General features: G+C 44.8%; 1 protein-coding gene across 1 annotated transcript in view; it reads right to left on the bottom strand.

Annotated features, from left to right (window-relative positions):
• The window catches only part of AGTPBP1 (ATP/GTP binding carboxypeptidase 1), a 257622-nt gene that overhangs the window by 228858 nt on the left and 8931 nt on the right, over positions 1 to 19833 (bottom strand). Inside the window, exon 2 of the mRNA XM_077474842.1 lies at positions 11287 to 11348. Within this exon, the coding sequence (XP_077330968.1) occupies positions 11287 to 11345 (59 nt within the window). The 5' untranslated portion in view covers positions 11346 to 11348. The remainder of the gene's footprint in view (positions 1 to 11286; positions 11349 to 19833) is intronic.

The following is a 19833-nucleotide window of genomic DNA, read 5'->3' as shown; positions in this document are numbered from 1 at the left end:
TATCCACTATACAATATGGGGGCGAAGCACATTCTCAGTGTGATATGTTCTTCACATGTCACTGTGTATTGTTGCCTTTTCCCCAGGTCCACACTTAGGTTGGTTGTTGTTTTACTAATTTTAGAAAATTCAAATCAACATAACAAAGACCGTAGCAGCAATGCTTGATTGCTTTTATTTGCAACTTATATTAGAAGTAAACAATATTCTTCATAATTAATTTGGTGCTTTTGGTGGAGTTTATGCATATTAACAGGGAGGCAGGGTTTATGTGGATTGAATGCTCCTGTCACACACTATAGCCTGGGAGTAGTTATCTAAAATGGCAACATATGATATGGAAAAGGACTGTAGGGAGCACGTGACCTCCTTTACCACTTGTATTTGGAGCAAGAGTACTAGGAACAGAGCTTGAGGTTTACTAAGACTTCTGTCAGGCCATGGAAGATGATTTTGATGGATTTCTTCGTAAAACATCCGCCATCTGAAGGCTGTACGGCCATTTTCATTGTGTTGGACTGGTTATCCAAAATGGAACACTACTTGCCCATGAGGAGCAGCTTTTGTCCAGGATGATTGGGTGTCACTGTTAGCAGAATTTGCACTTAACAACTCAAGTAATTTTGATCACTTGTAGCCTTGGAGTGCCGCTCAAAGCTGGAGGATAACAGGTGTCCCTACCGGTATTAAGAAAGTGGGAGCAGGTGTCAGGCACCAATTCAGAAGCGTGGAAATATCTGGGGTAAGACGCTGCTCAAAACCGACCCAGTGCTTCAGATGTGGATATGGCTGTGTGTGACCTCAGCCAGCTCTGCTCCGGCCACGTCCCCTAGGGGATGTGGCCAGAGCAGCGCTGGCTAGGGCCACACACAGCTATAGCCACATCTGACACATTGGATCGGTTTTGAGTGGCGTCTTACTCAAATATGTCAACTCAAGGCATTCTGCTACAAAAACAGTCCCCATTTTTTCTCAGTTGTGGCTTTCATTTATTATTCCTACCTGGCATCCTTCTCCTTTGTATCGGCTGTTCAAAGCACATTGTATTTTTTAAGTCACAACAAGTTGTTGCAGATAGCAGTGGCTAAAGCGCAGGAGGCCAACAAAAAGATGCTTGACAAGAAAAGAAAAGACAAACTGATCCCGCAACCAGGTAATCAGGTGTGGTTATCCACAAGAAAAGTTGGCACTTATGTTTGTGGAATCGTTCCCAGTAAAGAGGAAGATTTATCTTATGAACTGGCTTTACAGGACTCTTAAGATCCAACCTGTATTCCATGTGTCCTTGTTGAAACCTACAGTTCCTGATCCATTTCCATGTCGTAATCCACAGCCACCTGAACCTGTGCTTGTTAATAGTGATGAGAAGTTCAAGGTTGAGGCCATTCTGGATTGCAGAAGGAGGCGGAATCAGCTACAATATCTAATTAAATGGAAGGGGTATGGTCCTGAGGAGAATTCATGGGAGCCCATGCACAATGTTCATGCAAAGAAACTTATCCAAGCTCTCTTCAGGAACCACCCACAGAAACTGGGCCAGTTGGGCTGGAGGTTGCCCATAGGGAGGGTGAAAAGTTAGGGAAAGCTTGTCCATAGAAGAGATGGTGCGCCAAGCAGGGCCATCTTTAATATTGATTGGGTCCTGTGTAAACATTTTTTTAGGCTCCCCTCCCTACATTCTGAGACATACAAAAAAATAGCAGGTAGACTCAAATTCAGTTTACTGCAGCAGATCACACAGCGAATGAAATTGGTTGCCAGAGATTACAGACTTTCCTTACTGCTTACTGATTGGTTGCAAGAGATTAAATCAGATCACTACCATTCACCGATTGGTTGCTACAGGTTACTGCAGACCATTACTGCTCACTGATTGGGTTGCTAGAGGTTATTGCACACCATTACCGTTCACTGATTAGGTTGCTAGAGGTTACTGCACGCTATCGCCTCTCAATGATTGGATTGCTAGAGATGACAGCACACTATTACCGCTCACTGATTGAGTTACTAGAGATTACTGCACACCATTACCGCTCACTGATTGGGCTGCTAGAGATTACTGCACACCATTACCGCTCACCGATTTTGTTGCTAGAGATTACTGCACACCATTACCGCTCACTGATTGGGTTTCTAGAAGTTACAGCACACCATCACTACTCACCCATTGGTTGCTAGAAGTTACTGCGCACAAATTCCTGTAACTCACTCAGTGTCCCACCTCTGTAAGCTGCTCTGGTCTACCCGCTGCTTTCAATCCATCAACCTCTGCTGCTGACAGGAGAAGGGTGGAGGAGAACAATGACAGACTGTTCTGTGTCTTGCGGGCAGCATGGGCTCAAGGGGCAGTTGCTTTGGGCCCCCCAACAATGATTGGGCCCTGGGCAACTGCCCCTTTTGCCCTGCGTTAAAGACAGCCCTGGCACCAGGGCACACACAGATGCACAGGTCAGCAAGCAGCCATGCAAGTGTGCACAGAGGCAAGCAATTGCATGTGCACGCATCTGTCACTAACACTGGCACCAAATTGATTTTCTTTTTAAATGAAGCTGCTGCACTGGCTCATTGCTCTCTGATCTACAGCATTCCTGTATGACCTGCAAACTGTTCCTGACCACTCCTCACTGACCTGGCCTGCCTCTATGCTTGAACTATACCTGCACTGATCCAGGCATGCCCCTGGAATTTACCTCTGCCTCCTGCTATACCTAATCTGCTTCTCCGTTTCAAGCTTGTATCCTGACTATGCCTGATTTGATTGTCTGTTACCAACTCAACCTGAATGCCCTGCTTCCCACCACCTCTTGCCAGCCAAGATGCCCATCTACCGGTCTCCGGCTTTCATGGTCTCTGTCTGCCAATCCTATACCAGCAACCTGTAATCTTTTGGCCAACTACCTGCCTACTTTCTGCTTTCCAGTCTAGTGTCTGTTGCCACCTACCTGCTACTGGCCAATGATTCATCATCCTCTACCAGCCTGTCAGTTCTATCACACCCTGCCACTACCAGCTTACCCTGCCATACGGCTCATCTCCGTGGACACACTAGCTACCTGCCAGCACTACTACTAGTACTGGAAAAACTACAGTCACTCATGTCTCTCCACGCCCTTGTGCCTTCTGTTACTCTATGAGGGGCCCTTGAGCTAGCGCTGCAAGAGAGGTCTTCCTCTTCACGTCAGGCTCTACCTCCAGGTACATGACAGATGCACTGCAGTCCTGACCCAGCGTAACAAAGTGGCTAGTCCAAAGATGCAGTACAGTGAGTGAGTGTTGTCACTCTGGGACATGCAGTGTGTTACTGGCAGGATCATCTGATAAAGAAAAATGAACAAAAAAAGTACAATATATTGCTGCATTGTTCTTGGACCAAGATAGGCTTCATAGCTCAAGTGTATAGCTCAAAGTGAACCAAAAACATGCACGTGAACACACATACATAAAAAAAGTGCAATTGGTGTGCAAAAGACACTCCTGACAGGGGTAAAGCACACTCAAGTTCACCTAGCCAAAAGGACCCATGGACCCTACTCCTCATGATAAGCTGAAGCCGACCAATGAGTACTAGGTGGGAGGCTTTCCCAAAGAGAAACCCCACCACCATGGCAGGGAAGTAAGTAAGTTCATGGCCACACATCCAATTCAATAGACTTCAGGGTAGTCCCAAAGACCCACCCCCTACAATCCTGAGTGAAAGGTGACACACAAAAAATTTAAAGTGACAGTGAGAGCAACAAAGTGCTAATGTCCAAGATAATAGCTTCCTGCAGCCTGGTAACAAAAGTCTCAGCCAAAAAAAAAAGTCTCAGCCAAAAGGCCTAGCTCATGAGGTGTAGTGCAGAAAAAAAGCTTGTGTTCCTTGGCCTAGTCCAGTTTCACACAGTGGTGTCTCAAACTCATAGTACTACTCTAGCCCCCCTGGGATGCCACATCCAAGGGGACCTTAATGCCGCAAGCTTTTGCCTTTCCAGTACTTAGCCAGACAAGGTAGTACAGTTCAAATAAGGAGGCATTGAGTCATTCGGAATCCTCCAATCTAGGGAAATACTTCCAACCTCTATCTTAACTAGTGGGCGCTTAATTTGGTTTCTTTCCCATGGGGAAGACTCTCAGGATCCCTATCATACCAGTAGGGATACTATACAGTAAGCCATCTCAACCAGAAAATCACAATGATGGCAAAACACCTCTACTGGACACTGATAAGAACAGATACTACACCTAATATTAGCTAAATGGCCAAGAAGCGGGGTAGAAAAGATTGAGATGATGCTGGAAGCACTTATGCCAGGAAATGAGGTAGGATATATCTGATTTGTTGCAGCTTCTAATGCACAATGTGGTATTCTTACAGTGTGCATTAAAATCAAAGTAAGCAAGTTCAGTATGGGAGAGGAGCCTCTACAATTGTGCAAGAATTAAGGTATGGCTTAAGGTACAAAAGAAGTAATGCTTCTGATAACAAAGATAAACTTAAAAAGGTAACAGCAGCACCAATTTAGCATACATTTTAAACTGAATGTTTGCCATTAAATGTATGACCTAAACAACCTTGTTCAGGAGCCAAACTTATCATATGCAAAATACAGATAAGTAGTAGTAGTAGTATTACAGCACATGTAAGAACTGATAAATTGCTTTGGACTTGGGTTATTATTTAGTTCTCATACAATTTATATTTCAGTTAGACAAGAACTATTACCTTGCACAGTGCCCTTTATTAAATTACAGTATTAGATGGAAAATAACATAGGTATGTCAAGTACTATAAACTTTACTATAATCCACTGCAGGCAAATTTTGTATTAACCAATATTTCAGTTTATGGTAGATGCAGGGAAGATAGGCCACCTAATGGCTTCCATATATTTTAGGCATTCCAGCACGGAGATCTGTACACCTGACTTCCCAGACGGGGAGGAACTTTTCAGCATCCATGGCAAGAATATCTGACTACAGACCAAGCCATCTCACCAGACTCCACCTATAACTCAGATAACACATTTTGCTGTAGCTTTCTATGTTTATTAGAAACGGAACAATCATTTATTAGAGTTATATCTAGACCAGTGATTCTCAACCAAGGTTCCGTGGAACCCTAGGGTTCCTCCAAAGATTGCTGGGGTTCCTTCAGCATTGGGCAATTTCTGCCTCTCGGATAAGTTCCCACTGACACTATTGATGTTTTTAGCTATCTGTAAGGAGGTAATTCTTCCCAATGACCACAAATGTAAGGACTGTTCTTCCCGCTGACCATCACACTAGTGTATCATGAGTTGTAGATTTCTAATTTTTAGCAGGGGTTCCCCGAGACCGGAAAAATATTTGAAGGGTTCCTCTGTGTTGAAAAGGTTGAGAAAGGCTGATCTAGACCATATAGAATCTATAGTAGTCTAAATGAAGTGAATCACAATTTAGATAATTTGCATTCATAACAATTGGTTTCTATAGCACACTATACCCTACACAATATCCTTTGCTTTCCAATAATCCCTGATAGTAGTGGCAAATCTGCTGGCACTTTTTTTCACCATCATTTATTTGTATGTGAAAAGTTTTAACTGTTCTATAAAAACAAATAGAAAGTGGACAAGCATTGTGTGACACCTTTATAAAACTAAAAGTAACAAACACTAGTACTCACAAACATTCTTTGCAAACTTGGTGAACCAGTGCCCAAATTTCCCCCATTCCTCGTGACATCAGTGGTTCTTAGGGACGCTGCGGCATCGTTAGGAAACAAACAAACTTGCATAGCGTCAGGACCCACTAACCATGGGGTACTTCGCAGTAAGTGGGCTTAAGCACCATATAGCAATATGGTGTGACCAAATCCTACCAAATTACTATTATACAGGATTTATACAGCGTCAACTGTTTGCAGTTGCAATACAGTTCAAAACAAGACGGTTAGAGCCCTGCTTGCTAGAGCTTACAATCTAAACATGTTTTACAGGTGTATATAACAAAACGAGTTTGCGAAGAAGACTTGTGAGTAGCAGTTTTGGCTGGTTTTAATAGAAGTTTTATGAAGGTGTCACATGATCCTAATGCACTGTTTGTTCTACTGTGTTTATAAAGATTCCTGTCATGGAGAAAGCGGCAAAGCCATGGATACCGTGTAATACAACAAATGAGAGCATTTCTCTGGAAACCAAGATTGTATCTTTTTTTCTACTTGAGCACTGACTGTTTGTATCCAATTGCATAGAGTTAACCATACATTTGAGTATACACTTATTTTCATACATTATATAGCAGTAAGACTTTATCATAGTTTACAGAAAATGTCAACCTTAATGGAGCTTACAATCTAATCCCCCATATAGTTTTTTTTTTTTTTTTTTTTAAAGCCTTTGGTGTGTGAACACACTCAAAAAACTCCACCCGATGCAAAAAAAAAGTGCACACATAATTGTGAGACACAAAATGTACACAGGGTGTACACATAGTCCTCCAAAGGAGAAGGAACTTGACCCTGATCACCCAAGGTGTTAGGCCCCTTTCACACAGGCGGCTGTTCTGCCGCTGTTAAAAGCATGTTTTGTTATTTTGAAATTCAGAGAATCCTGGCACATTCACTTGCAGTTGTACATTGCAATTAGCTGTGTTTACATGGGGCTGCGTTTAGCTGCGTTTGGAAAATTCTTGCCATTTGTGATGTGCTTCCTATTGTTTTTCTTTACTTGTTACTGCTGCTATCTGCAGGAGAAATAGTACACTGCGATTACCTGCAGTTATGTGCAGATAGCTGCAGTAAATCGTTACTGGACGCAGTCAACTTTATTTGTTCTATTGCACAAAACCGCATGTAACAAAACCATCACTAAACGCAGTGTGTGAATGGGGCCATAGGAAAGCATTGTGTGCATTTAGCTGCGGTAGATAACGTCATCTGTCCGCAGTTAAAAGCACAATTCTATCCGCCCGTGTGAAAGGGGCCTAAGGCTCCAGACAGGGACTGAGGTACTTCACTTGGTCCATCTGGCCGAAACTTGATGGATCCCTATTCTTTGTAAGGTCTGCCGAGACAGACCCACCCAAGTACTAGGTGGGGCTCCCCCGAAGGCAGGCCCTATTAGAGAGGGCGAACTAAGCCAGAAGGCCATGTCCACCCCCTCCTAAGACATTCAGGGAAGACCCTTGGACCTATACCCTACCAGTTAAATGTGAAAAAGTGTACATTAACAAAAAAGGAGAAAGTGACACAACAAACACAAAAATAAATAAGTAAAGCGGGGAAGGCAATGGAGAGGGGAAGTGAAAAGTGTTGTGTAAAACAATGGCCGGCCCTTCAACCAGGAACAACAAATTCCTCCTGTCCTAGCCAAAAGGCTTGACCCTAAACCTTGGTGCCATAACTCAAAGTGACCCGCATCACAGCGAGACTACGGCACCCCTGGACTGGCACTCCAAGGGCACATACACTACTGGCTTCTTTCAAACGACGACCTCCAGCCAGACCAGTGCAGCCCCATCCCTGCCAGGAAGGTAACAACATTTAAAGAGCTTAGGGAGAGCCTTACCTACAACTGGGGACAGGCCAAAGCCAGATTCAACTCAGGAGGAAAAGGCTCCCCCTTCGCCTCCACCATTCCCGCCTAATTACATTCAGGAAGTACTAACCCCCCACACCAGGACGAAGGGGGTCAGCGCTCTTTCCCAAAAGACTGACGAGGACAGGAACCACACTTGATCTTAGCCAGAAGGCAGAGAACACCCGGCCCCTTTGGCCAGACACAGTGCCTCTCCATCCCCTTCAAGAGGTAACCCTTCTGGCTTTCTCTGTAGGAGACCTACTAACAGCCATCAGTTCATTGAGCGATCCAGTTTGGAATCTCCCTGATACTAACCGTCCAGATTACCATTACATCAACTGCATTTGCATAGCTTCCGCTACCCCTAACCTACCACTGTAGAATCCTCCTAACACAGTGGTAGTGTGGTAATAGGGGTGGAAGTCAGTGGAGAAACAATGCTTTTGATTTGTGAAAACTAATGCCCCGTACACACGACCAGACTTTTCAACATCAAAAGTCTGACGGAATGATTCCGGCAGACTTTTCGAACGTGTGTGGGCTGCAGCGGACTTTTGATTTGCAAAAGTCTGACAGACTTTAGAAATGGAACATGTTTCAAATTTTTCCGACAGAACTCTGCCGGACCCAGAAATCTGCTTGTGTGTGTGCTAGTCTGACGGACTAAAACCGACGCTAGGGCAGCTATTGGCTACTGGCTATGAACTTCCTTATTCTAGTCCAGTCATACGTCATCACGTTCGAATCCGTCGGACTTTGGTGTGATTGTGTGTGGCCAAGTCCGTTCATTCGGAAAGTCCGTCAGAACTCTGTCAGAACTCCGTCAGAACTCCGTCGAAAGTCTGCCGGACTTAAGTCCTGTCGTGTGTACGCGGCATAAGGCAACCAAAAGGAAAGTTTTACAAACATAAGGAGAACATGATCCCTGATGCACATACAGTGAGAGAAAAAAGTATTTGATTTTGTACGTTTGCCCACTGACAAAGAAATGATCAGTCTATAATTTTAATGGTAGGTTTATTTTAACAGTGAGAGACAGAAGAACAACAAAAATATCCAGAAACGCAATTTCGAAAAAGTGATGATTTAATGAGTGAAATAAGTATTTGATCCCCTATCAATCAGCAAGATTTCTGGCTCCCAGGTGTCTTCTATACAGGTAAAAAGCTGACATTAGGAGCACTCCCTTGAAGTGGTTGTAAACCCTTACAGACCACTTTTACCTACAGGTAAGCCTAGATTAAGGCTTACCTGTAGGCAAAAGAAATATCTCCTAAACCTACACGGTTTAGGAGATATTTGCAAAAGAATGGCACCGCATGCGCCGTAGACAGAGCCACGCAGGCACACTGAGCATGCCGCTGCTAATCATGTCGATCATGACGTTAGTGGCGGCTCCCGCGTGCATGCGCGGGAGTGACGTCATCGCAGCTCCAGCTGGTCACAGCGCCGGAGCAGCGATACCCAGAAGTCACTCCGGGATAGATAGCGGCATTGGGGGAGGACAACGAGGGTCGCTTCGGGGGCTTCCATCTCAAGTAAGTTATTCATAATGAGCTAGTATGCTATGCATACTAGCTCATTATGCCTTTCCCTTGCAGGTTCTATTTTATTTTTATTTTTTATTCATTTGGCTTTACTTTCTCTTTAAAGGATGTCAAGGACAAGACATTGTAGACCTACACAAGGTTGGAATGGGCTACAAGACCATCGCCAAGCAGCTTGAAAGGGTGACAACAGTTGGTGCAGTTATTTGCAAATGGAAGAAACACTAAATAACTGTCAATCTCCCTCAGTCTGGGGCTCCATGCAAGATGTCACCTCATGAAGTTTCAATGATCATGAGAATGGTGAGGAATCAGCCCAGAACTACATGGGAGAATCTTATCAATGATCTCAAGGCAGATAGAACCATAGCCACCAAGAAAACAATTGGTAACACACTACGCCATGAAGGACTGAAATCCTTGAGTGCCCCCAAGGTCCTCCTGCTCAAATAAGCACATGTACAGGCCCAACTGAAGTTTTCTAATGAATATCTGAATGATTCAGAGGAGAACTGGGTGAAAAAGTGTTGTGGTCAGATGAGACCAAAACTAAGCTTTTTGGCATCAACTCAACTCGCCGTGTTTGCAAAAGGAGCAATGAAGCCTATGACCCCAAGAACACCATCCCCAACGTCAAACATAAAGGTGGAAACATTATGCTTTGGGGGTGTTTTTCTGCTAAGGGGACAGGACAACTTCACTGCATCAAAAGGGACGATGAACAGGGCCATCAGCCAGGGCATTGAAAATGGGTCCTGGATGGGTATACCAGCACGACAATGACCCAAAACACATGGCCAAGGCAACAAATTCTTCTTCTCAAGAAGAAGCACATTAAGGACCAGGAGTGGCCTAGCCAGTCTCCAGACCTTCATCCTATAGAAAATATGTGAAGGGAGCTGAAGGTTACCAAGCGTCAGCCTCAAAATCTTAATGACTTGGAGAGGATCTGCAAGGAGGAGTGGGATAAAATCCCTCCTGAGATGTGTGCAAACTAGGTGGCCAAATACAAGAAACGTCTGACCTCTGTGATTACCAACAAGGGTTTTGCCACAAGGTACTAAGTCATGTTTTGGAAAGGGGTGAAATACTTATTTCACTCATTAAAATGTAAATCAATTTATAACTTTTTTGAAATGCATTTTTCTGGATTTTTTTGCTGTTATTCTGCCTCTCACTGTTAAAAATAAACCTACCATTAAAATTATAAACTGATCATTTCTCTTTCAGTGGGCAAATGTACAAAATCAGCAGGGGATCAAATACATTTTTCCCCTCGCTGTATTGTCACCGGTAGGAATAAAACCTAGGACTCGAGTGCAAGTGTGAATTATATCAAAAAGGGCACGCCTATAGAATGCAGAAAAAAATACATGTTTGCAAACTTAGTTTTGTTTATTCTTGCATAAGGACACAAACTTAAATTTGCCGAACATGGGGCAGTTATGATGTATATTTTCAGACAGCGGTACCAATAGAAGCTAGCAGATAGTGATATGGGTTTGGTCCAAACACAGAAGTTTGCTGTCATTGCTGGATTAATAAGATGTGGGCAAAAGATTCCCTGTCCCACAGCAGACTTGCACAAAGTGGCAAAGATTATTGTGGTATAAATGCCCCAATATGGGCACAGGCCATATCAGGGTCAATGTCATTGATCTAATATGGCCATATTAGGTCAGTGATGTCACAAGCATCCCAACCACTTTGTAAATATACAGCTGCAGGATGGGAAATCTCCTGCCTGCCACTCATTGACACAGTAATGACAACTAAATTCAGGACTGAACCCAAACTTGTTCCTATAAACTGCATATTAGTAGCATATAGTACTTTATTTTATTATCCAGTGGTACAAATGACATGTAGCAGAAACCACCTAACTGGAATAGCCTTCTTCTCCTCCAGATTGTAGTAGTGTAGCAGTGTGCAACGTCCTGTCCTGCAATCAGCTCTGTTATAAATCAATGAATGCATGAGAAAAGGTGGCGAGTACCATCACCCAGTCATATGACTTAACAGAAGCATTAAGGATCACTTTCCCTGTGCCATGCACTGGAAGTGCAGCTGGAAAAATGAGCGGTCAGGTCATCACTTCCCAGAAGCCGCCTCTCTCACCACCACCCGATTGCATATATTGTAATTGTTCATATATATATATATATATTTATAAAACAATGTCTGATAACACATGGACTCACCATTTTTCTGTGGGCACTTTTATTTTATTCATCTTTGTGTCTTTATTCCACCATTGCATTCCCTGAAAACAATAAAATATGTTAGACATTTAATCCCAAATTATGTATATATATTTGCAGTTATTTTAGAGATGATATAATTTAAAGAGGCACCCCACATCTGATGTTCTTGCCCTTGGGGTCCTCTTCTATGCCAACATCTTTACATATCCCACACATGAACTGATGTGTCGCAGGTCTATGCAACCTAGTAGAGACTTGCGGCACATCTGAGCACACGTGAAGAATTCCCATGCATGTGCACACGCGCTGCTGGATTCTGGTATTTGGGGCCTTGTAGACCCCTGCATCATGTATGCATATGCATGAATATTCCCTGTACAGATGTTGCGTAGGCCATGGCCAGTACTTAAAAAGGTATAAACTTTTTTTTTAAAGGGGGGAAACATTTTTCAAATATGCAAGAAGGAAGGAGGGGAGGAACCAGGACAGAAAAGTTATTGTCATGGCTGAGGGTGCACTTTAATATTGCACAAACCTAAATGCATCCAAGGAGAAGCATTCTCGGATTATGAACTGACCATCATCTAGAAAACACACTGTTTTACAGAAGGGTCAAACGAGTATCATTTTTTGTTCGTTCAACTACTTTAAAACAAACTTTTACCCCACCAGCCATATACCTATCCTTCTTTTAATCCCCTGTTGCTCCATAAGGCATCGGAAGCCAATGAAAATACCAGGTACCTCAAAATTATGGACCAACATGTAATTTACTGAATCAGAGGCATACATAAAAAGGTCTTTAATGCAGCTACTGTACAATGAGGAAAACAAGTATTTGATCCCTTGCTGATTTTGTACGTTTGCCCACTGACAAATGAAATGATCAGCCTATAATTTTAATGGTAGGTTTATTTTAACAGTGAGTGACAGAATAACAACAAAAATATCCAGAAAAACGCATTTCAAAAAAGTTATAAACTGATTTGCATTTTAATGAGTGAAATTTGATCCCCTATCAATCAGCAAGATTTCGTCTCTCAGTTGTCTTCTATACAGGTAATGAGCTGAGATTAGGAGCATTCTCTTAGGCCGGGTACATACTTGTACGACAAATGTTCCAACACTGAGAGTTCATGTTGCATGACGTTTGAAAATCAATGTTTCTCTATGAGAGCCATCTTAACTGGTCCAACACAAGTAGGTCTCACTTTGAAAATGCTCCCTGCACTAGTTTAGTCCGACTTTGATCCTACTTCAGCCCACTGAACATAACTGAAGTCGGATCAAGGTCGGATCGCTGTCTTAACTGATCTGACTTGTGGTTTGATGATCTTGGAGGGGGAACGCCATGCCAAATAAAAAGAAACGGCATGGATTACCCCTCCAAGAGCATGCCTGGCCCTTTGGTCTGGTATGGATTTGGGGGTGCCATACGAGACCCTTTTCCGAGCACACAGCCCAGCAGGTCAGGAAAGGGGGTGGGGGCAAGCAAGCGCCCCCCCCCCGAACCGTACCAGGCCGCATGCCCTCAACATGGGGGGTTGGGGGCTTTGGGCACCCAAAAGCACCTTGCCCTCATGTTGATGAGGACAAAGGCCTCTTCCCGACAACCCTGGCTGGAAGCCCCTTTTAACAAGGGGGTTCCCAGATCCAGGCCACCCACCCTATGTGAATGAGTATGAAGTACTTTGTACCCCTATCCATTCACCTATAAAAAAAAGTGTCAAAAATAAAAACGCTCCGGCGTCGCTTCCAATTTCTTCTCCCCTGTCCTGTGGTTCTCTGCTCTCCGCTGTCTTCTAGCCCTCTCCGGTTCTTCTCCCTCTGTCTGTTGTCTTCTGTCTCTGCTGGGTCTTGTCCGCTGTATTCTCGCTCTTTTGCCGGGTCTTCTCCACTGTCTTCTCCCTCTGTTTTTCTTCCGATGTTGACCCAACGTTCTCTCCCGCTCTAATGCATGGTGCACTGTGTGCATCACCCGTGACCCCGCCCAATGCATATATCAGTATATGGGGAAGCCCTGCCTGCACGATTGGGTAATGATGCTATAAGGGGTGGGGCTTCCGGGTGACCCCCGCCCATGCCAATATAAGTAGTTGCACAGCGCACACCCAGCATTAGAGCTGCTTGCAAGACTTTTTTTCCCGTCCCCCAAGCGCACCGCCCCAGTGTAAAAGCACTCAAGCTTTCACACTGGGGAGGCATGAGAGGCAATTTTCAGGTGCTATTTTTAGTGCCAACACCCCTGAAAACTGCCTCAGTGGGAAAGGGGTCTAAAAGGGAGTGCTCCTAATCTCAGATGGTTAACTGTATAAAAGGCACCTGTCCACAGAAGCAATCAGATTCCAATCTCTCCACCATGGCTAAGACCAAAGAGAGCTGTCCAAGGATGTCAGGGACAAGATTGTAAACCTACACAAGGCAAATCCTGCACCGCCCGCAAGGTCTCCAGAAAGTACATGTACAGGCTTGTCTGAAGTTTGCTAATGAACACATGAATAATTCAGAAGAGAACTGGGTGAAAGTGTTGTGGTCAGATGAGACCAAAATCGAGTTCTTTGGCATCAACTCAACTTGCCATGTTTGCTGCCTATGACCCCAAGAACACCATCCCCACCGTCAAACATAAAGGTGGAAACATTATGCTTTGGGGTTTTTTTCTGATACGGGGACAAGACAATGTCACAGCATCAAAAGTGACGATTGACGGGGCCATGTACCATTAAATGGGTGAGAACTTCCTTCCCTCAGCCAGGGCATTGAAAATGGGTTGTGGATGGGTATTCCAGCATGACAATGAACCAAAACACATGGCCAAGGCAACAAAGCAGTGGCACATGAACAAGCACATTAAGGTCCTGGAGTGGCCTAGCCAGTCTCCAGACCTTAATCCCATAGAAAAATGTGGAGGGAGCTGAAGGTTCAAGTTACCAAACATCAGCCTCAAAACCTTAATGACTTGGAGAGGATCTGCAAAGAGGAGTGGGAAAAAATCCCTCCTGAGATGTGTGCAAACCTCGTGGCCAACTACAAGAAACGTTTGACCTCTGGTTGTCAACAAGCTTTTTGCCACCAAGTACTAAGTCATGTTTTGGGAAGGGGTCAAATACTTATTTCACTCATTAAAATGCAAACCAATTTATAACTTTTTTGAAATGGATATTTTTGTTGTTATTCTGTCTCTCACTGTTAAAATAAACCTACGATTAAAATTTTATAGACTGATCATTTCTTTGTCAGTGGGCAAACGTACAAAATCAGCAGAGGATCAAATACCCCCCCTCATGTGTTAATACATCATTAAAGTTACTTTTATAAGAGTGCTTGAACTGGACTTGGTGTCAGTCTTTTATAATTCCCTCTACAGCATAACTTATACCGAGAGAGATAGAAGAAACACAAGGTGACAATCAATTGTACTGCAGTGCTCACGTGCTAGCAAGGAACATGTTGATAGAGACAGAGCAGAGTGACAACAAGATGTGCTTATGGGGTTGATTTACTAAAGGCAAATTGACTGTGCACTTTGCAAAGTGTAGTTGCACTCTGCAAGAGCAGGTGCTTCAGAGCTTAGTAAATGAGCAAATGCTCTGCTGAATTCCATCATCCAATCATGTGCAAGCAAAAATGCTGTTTTTGTTTTTTTGTTATTGTTGTTGTTTTTCCCTTGCAAAGTGAAGCCTTACCTCATTTACTAAGCTCTTGAGCAATTGCACTTGCAGGGTACATCTGCACTTTGCAAAGTCTAGCTGCCTTTAGTAAATCAACCCCTATCTGTCTTCTGCTAGTTCATTCACTGAAAAACAGTCTTCCTCCCTACCAGACTAGGCAGAACTTTATAAATCTCAGGACTGGGTTGACAGAAATACAAATCAGTTGGCAGGTAACACTACTCTAATGCCCTGTACACACGGTCGGACATTCCGACAATAAAATCCGTCTGATTTTTTTCAGACTGATTTTGGCCCAAACTTGTTTTGCATACACACGGTCGCACAAAGTTGTCGGAAAATCCGATCGTTCAGAGCGAAGTGACGTACAACACGTACGTACGACGGGACTATAAAGAGGCCAGTAGCCAATAGTTTTCGTCTCGTCATTTATTCTGAGCATGCGTGGCACTTTGTCGGAATTGTCTACAAATGATCTGAATTTAAACAATCGGATTTTGTTGTCCGAAAATTTTAGATCCAGCTCTCAAATATTGTGTGTCGGAAATTCAGACGGAAAAAGTCAGATGGAGCCCACACACGATCTGATTTTCTGACAACACATGACTCAAACGCACATTTTCTATCGGAAAGTCCGACCGCGAGTACAAGGCATAATACACAGGGTGTATTTGAGCTTTGTATTTAGTGATTTTGCCTGTCTCTATAATGAAGTTGTAGCTTTGCCCTGCACAGGCCTCACAAAGGATCACTCTAATAATATCACTAAAATATTGCAATTCTATAAACTGAAAAATTGCCCATTTGTTATCAAAAAAGTCATTAAAGCGGGGTTCCACCCTAAAGTGGAACTTCCGCTGATCGGAACCCTCCCCCCCTCCGGTGTCACAATTAGCACCTTTCAGGGGGGAGGGGGGTGGAGATTCCTGTCAAAGACAGGTATTTACACCCACTTCCGGGCATAGACTCCCACGGGAGTCTATGCCTCTTCCTGTCCCTGCGCGCTGTCTGCTGGGACACACATGGGTCCCAGAGACAGCGCGGACAATTCCTATTGCGCTGCGCGACTCGCGCATGCGCAGTAGGGAACCGGGAAGTGAAGCCGCTTCGCTTCACTTCCTGATTCCCTCACCTAGAATGGTGGCGGCAGCAGCCGAGAGCCGAGCGATCGATCGGCCTCAGCTGCCGGCATCGCTGGACCCCGACACAGGCGAGTGTCCATTTATTAAAAGTCAGCAGCTGCAGTATTTGTAGCTGCTGGCTTTTAATATTTTTTTCCACAGTGCAGTCCCGCTTTAATCAGCCATAGAATAGTTGATTGTGTCTGTTGTATTGCAACTTTATACTAAGCCTCTTCATACTGTAACCATGCATGGGATCTAACTATTCCTTTCATGATGTCTTCCATAGGGTTTGTCATTTGCTCATGTATTTCTGTCCATGGGAATATAATGAAGGCCCCTTGGACCTCCTTTAGGGTAAGGAAGCCTTGACAACTGGAAGCATGGCATCACTGTGGGCATGAACCTAAAAGGTAAGTTAAAGCGGTAGTAAACCGCATGTGGTTACAAAAAAGAAAAAAAAAATCCCTGCAGGGCACTCATAATGTGCTAGTATGCATCAGAGACTTACATTATAACAAAGCCCTCCAGCGCCGTAACGTCACCGCAACGTCACCGCTAGGAGGGCTGACATCTTCCCTTCTGCGTTTGTGGCCTCTGTCTACATGAGTGGCCAGGGGCGCAATGACGTCACTCCCGAGCATGCATTCAGGAGTCACCGTTTATGGCACGGGCTCTGAAGGGACGGAACTCTAAGCCAGACCATCAGAGCACATGCGTCGGTGATGTAATCCTGAAAGTTTAGGAGATATTCACAATACCTATAGGTAAGCCTTATTATAGGCTTACCTGTAGGTACAAGTGGTGTAACAGAGTTTACTACCACTTTAAGTGGCTCCTTTAGGATTAACTACAAAGCAGTCATGATTACCCTTACAAATAAAACCAATAAAGATCGCCAAGTGCTCTGTATTTTGCCACTCGATCCTTGGCCTTGATGAGTCTCCTTTCAAAAAACAGGATGGATGGTCTGGTTTTTCTTTTGTGTAGTATCTTATGTCGCAAGGCTCAAGTGTTGGCTTATGTCAACATTTATATACTCTTTTTATGCATTCTTATCTGTAGGAAAATCTTCTTAAATAAAGAGTGTTATGAAAAAAAAAAAAAAAAGATAAAAGATCGCTGTAAATTCATATTTGTTGACAATACTGTACACAGCTAAAAGTGGTTGTAAACCCTTTTACACCACTTGTACTGCACGGTTTACGAGATATTTACCATTTATGCTTGCGCAGACGTCATCAGCACATGCTCACTGAAGAAACGGACCGCTTGTGCTATTTTTTCACCAGCCGTGCGGTGGCAGGGGGCTCCCGTGCACATGCGCTGGAGTGACCTCATTGTAGCTCTGGCTAATCACAGCGCAGGAGCCCGCGAACCCGTAAATAACTCCGGGAAACATGTCACCGGTCATAGCGGTCTGTAAGGCCACTGCAACAGCTTCGATCTAAGGTAAGTATTTCATAATGTGCTAGTATCTGATGCATACTAGCTCATTGTGCCTTTGTCTTAGGGTTCGTTTTTTATTTTTTTGTTTGTTTTTTCGGGTTTACAACCACTTTAAGAAGGCAATTCACTTATGTTATAACTTAGCACTCAAGGAACTGATTATTGCAGCAAATGCAGTGAACCTCTAACCAAACCAATATCTATCTTGTTATTCTATAATGTTAGCATGTATAGTCTATCCATATAAAAAATAAAACAATCTCAAAAACTAGTCAAGTGTCCACAGGGAACACAGGGGGTTATTTACGAAAAGGCAAATCCACTTTGCACTGCAAATGCACTTGAAATTGCACTGAAAGTGCACTTGGAAGTGTAGTCGCTCTAAATCTAAGGGGTAGATCTGAAATGAGGGGAAGCTCTGCTGATTTTATCATCCAATCATGTGCAAGCTAAAATGCTGTTTTGTATTTTCCTTGCATCCTTCCTCAGATCTACAGCGACTGTACTTCCAAGTGCACTTGCAGTGCAAAGTGGATTTTCCTTTATTAAATAACCCCCAATATTTTGTGTTCCATTGACAACAAAGGGGTTATTTACTAAAGGAAAATCCACTTTGCACTGCAAGTGCTCTTGGAAGTACAGTCGCTGTAGATCTGAGGAAGGATGCAAGGAAAATACAAAACAGCATTTTAGCTTGCACATGATTGGATGATAAAATCAGCAGAGCTTCCCCTCATTTCAGATCTACCCCTAAAGCCGCGTACACACGAGGCGGACTGTCTGGCCAACTTAGTCCGTCAGACAATCCGACGGACAGTCCGTCATACTTTCGAATGAACGGACTTGACCACACACACCACTTTTTGAGCGGACTAATACGGCGTACTAAGTCCGCCATACTATCCGCCCTACTTTTGAAATAACCGGACTCGCCCACACACGCAGGGGAAAGTCCGCTCATTTCGAGCGGGTATCCAGGTAGGCGGGGCCCGCGAAGGAGACGTCGCTGGCCCGCCGCCTGGTATGGACTTAAAGGGGAACCCCAACGCCGAAAAAAATCGGCGTGGGGGTCCCCCCCAAGTCCACAACAGACCCTTGTCCGTGCACGCTACCCGGCCGACCAGGAAAGGGGGGCGAGCAAGCGAACACCCCCCCTCCTGAGCCGTACCAGCCCTCAACATGGGGGGGTGCCTTGGGGAAGGGGGGCTGCGCGACCCCCCCACCCTAAAGCACCTTGTCCCCATGTTGATGAGGACAAGGGCCTCTTCCCGACAACCCTGGCCGTTGGTTGTCGGGGTCTGCGGGCGGGGGGCTTATCAGAATCCGGGAGCCCCCTTTAATAAGGGGGCCCCCGGATACCGGCCCCCCCACCCTATGTGAATGAGTATGGGGTACAATGTACCCCTACCCATTCACCTGTAAAATAAAAGTACAAAAAAAAACACAACACACGAGATAAAATACTTTATTGCACAGCTCCGGGGGTCTTCCGTCTTCGGGGGTCTTCTCGCCGGACTCCTCCGCTATCTTCTTGTAGCTCTTTTGCTAGCGGAGGAGTCCGGCTTTCTTCCTCGCCACCGGCCTCTTCTCCCGACTTCGGGGGTCTTGTCCCCCTCTTCGGCCACCGCGCCTTCTTATAGCTCTTTTACAGCCGGTGGCCCGGTCTTCTGTCGCCGCCGTCGCCGCCGCCTTCCGTTCTTCTTCTTCTTCTTCTCCAGGAGATGTTGCCTCAACGCTCTCTCCGGCCGGAATGCCAGGGACGCACTGCGCGGCCACTTATATAGGGACAAGGGGCGGTGTCACATGGCTTTATGTCACATGGGTTGGTCACATGGGTTGATGTCACATGGGGACTATGACATCGTAAGGGGGCGGGGTCACCATGTGACACCAACCCATGTGACATAAAGCCATGTGACACCGCCCCTTGTCCCTATATAAGTGGCCGCGCAGTGCGTCCCTGGCATTCCGGCCGGAGAGATCGTCGAGGCAACATCTCCTGGAGAAGAAGAAGAAGAAGAAGAACGGAAGGCGGCGGCGACAGAAAACCGGGCCACCGCCTGTAAAAGAGCTATAAGAAGGCGCGGTGGCCCGGCAGAAGAACCGAAGAGGGGACAAGACCCCCGAAGTCGGGAGAAGAGGCCGGCGGCGAGGAAGAAAGCCGGACTCCTCCGCTAGCAAAAGAGCTACAAGAAGATAGCGGAGGAGTCCGGCAAGAAGACCCCCGAAGACGGAAGACCCCCGGAGCTGTGCAATAAAGTATTTTATCTCGTGTGTTGTGTTTTTTTTTGTACTTTTATTTT

This window comes from Lithobates pipiens, unplaced genomic scaffold (assembly GCF_037356315.1).
Source record: "Lithobates pipiens isolate NorthernLeopardFrog02 unplaced genomic scaffold, aLitPip1_a1.2 Scaffold_13, whole genome shotgun sequence".
Lineage (NCBI taxonomy): Eukaryota > Metazoa > Chordata > Amphibia > Anura > Ranidae > Lithobates > Lithobates pipiens.
The sequence above is the reverse complement of the archived record's forward strand: the minus strand, read 5'-3'. Positions and strand labels throughout refer to the sequence as shown.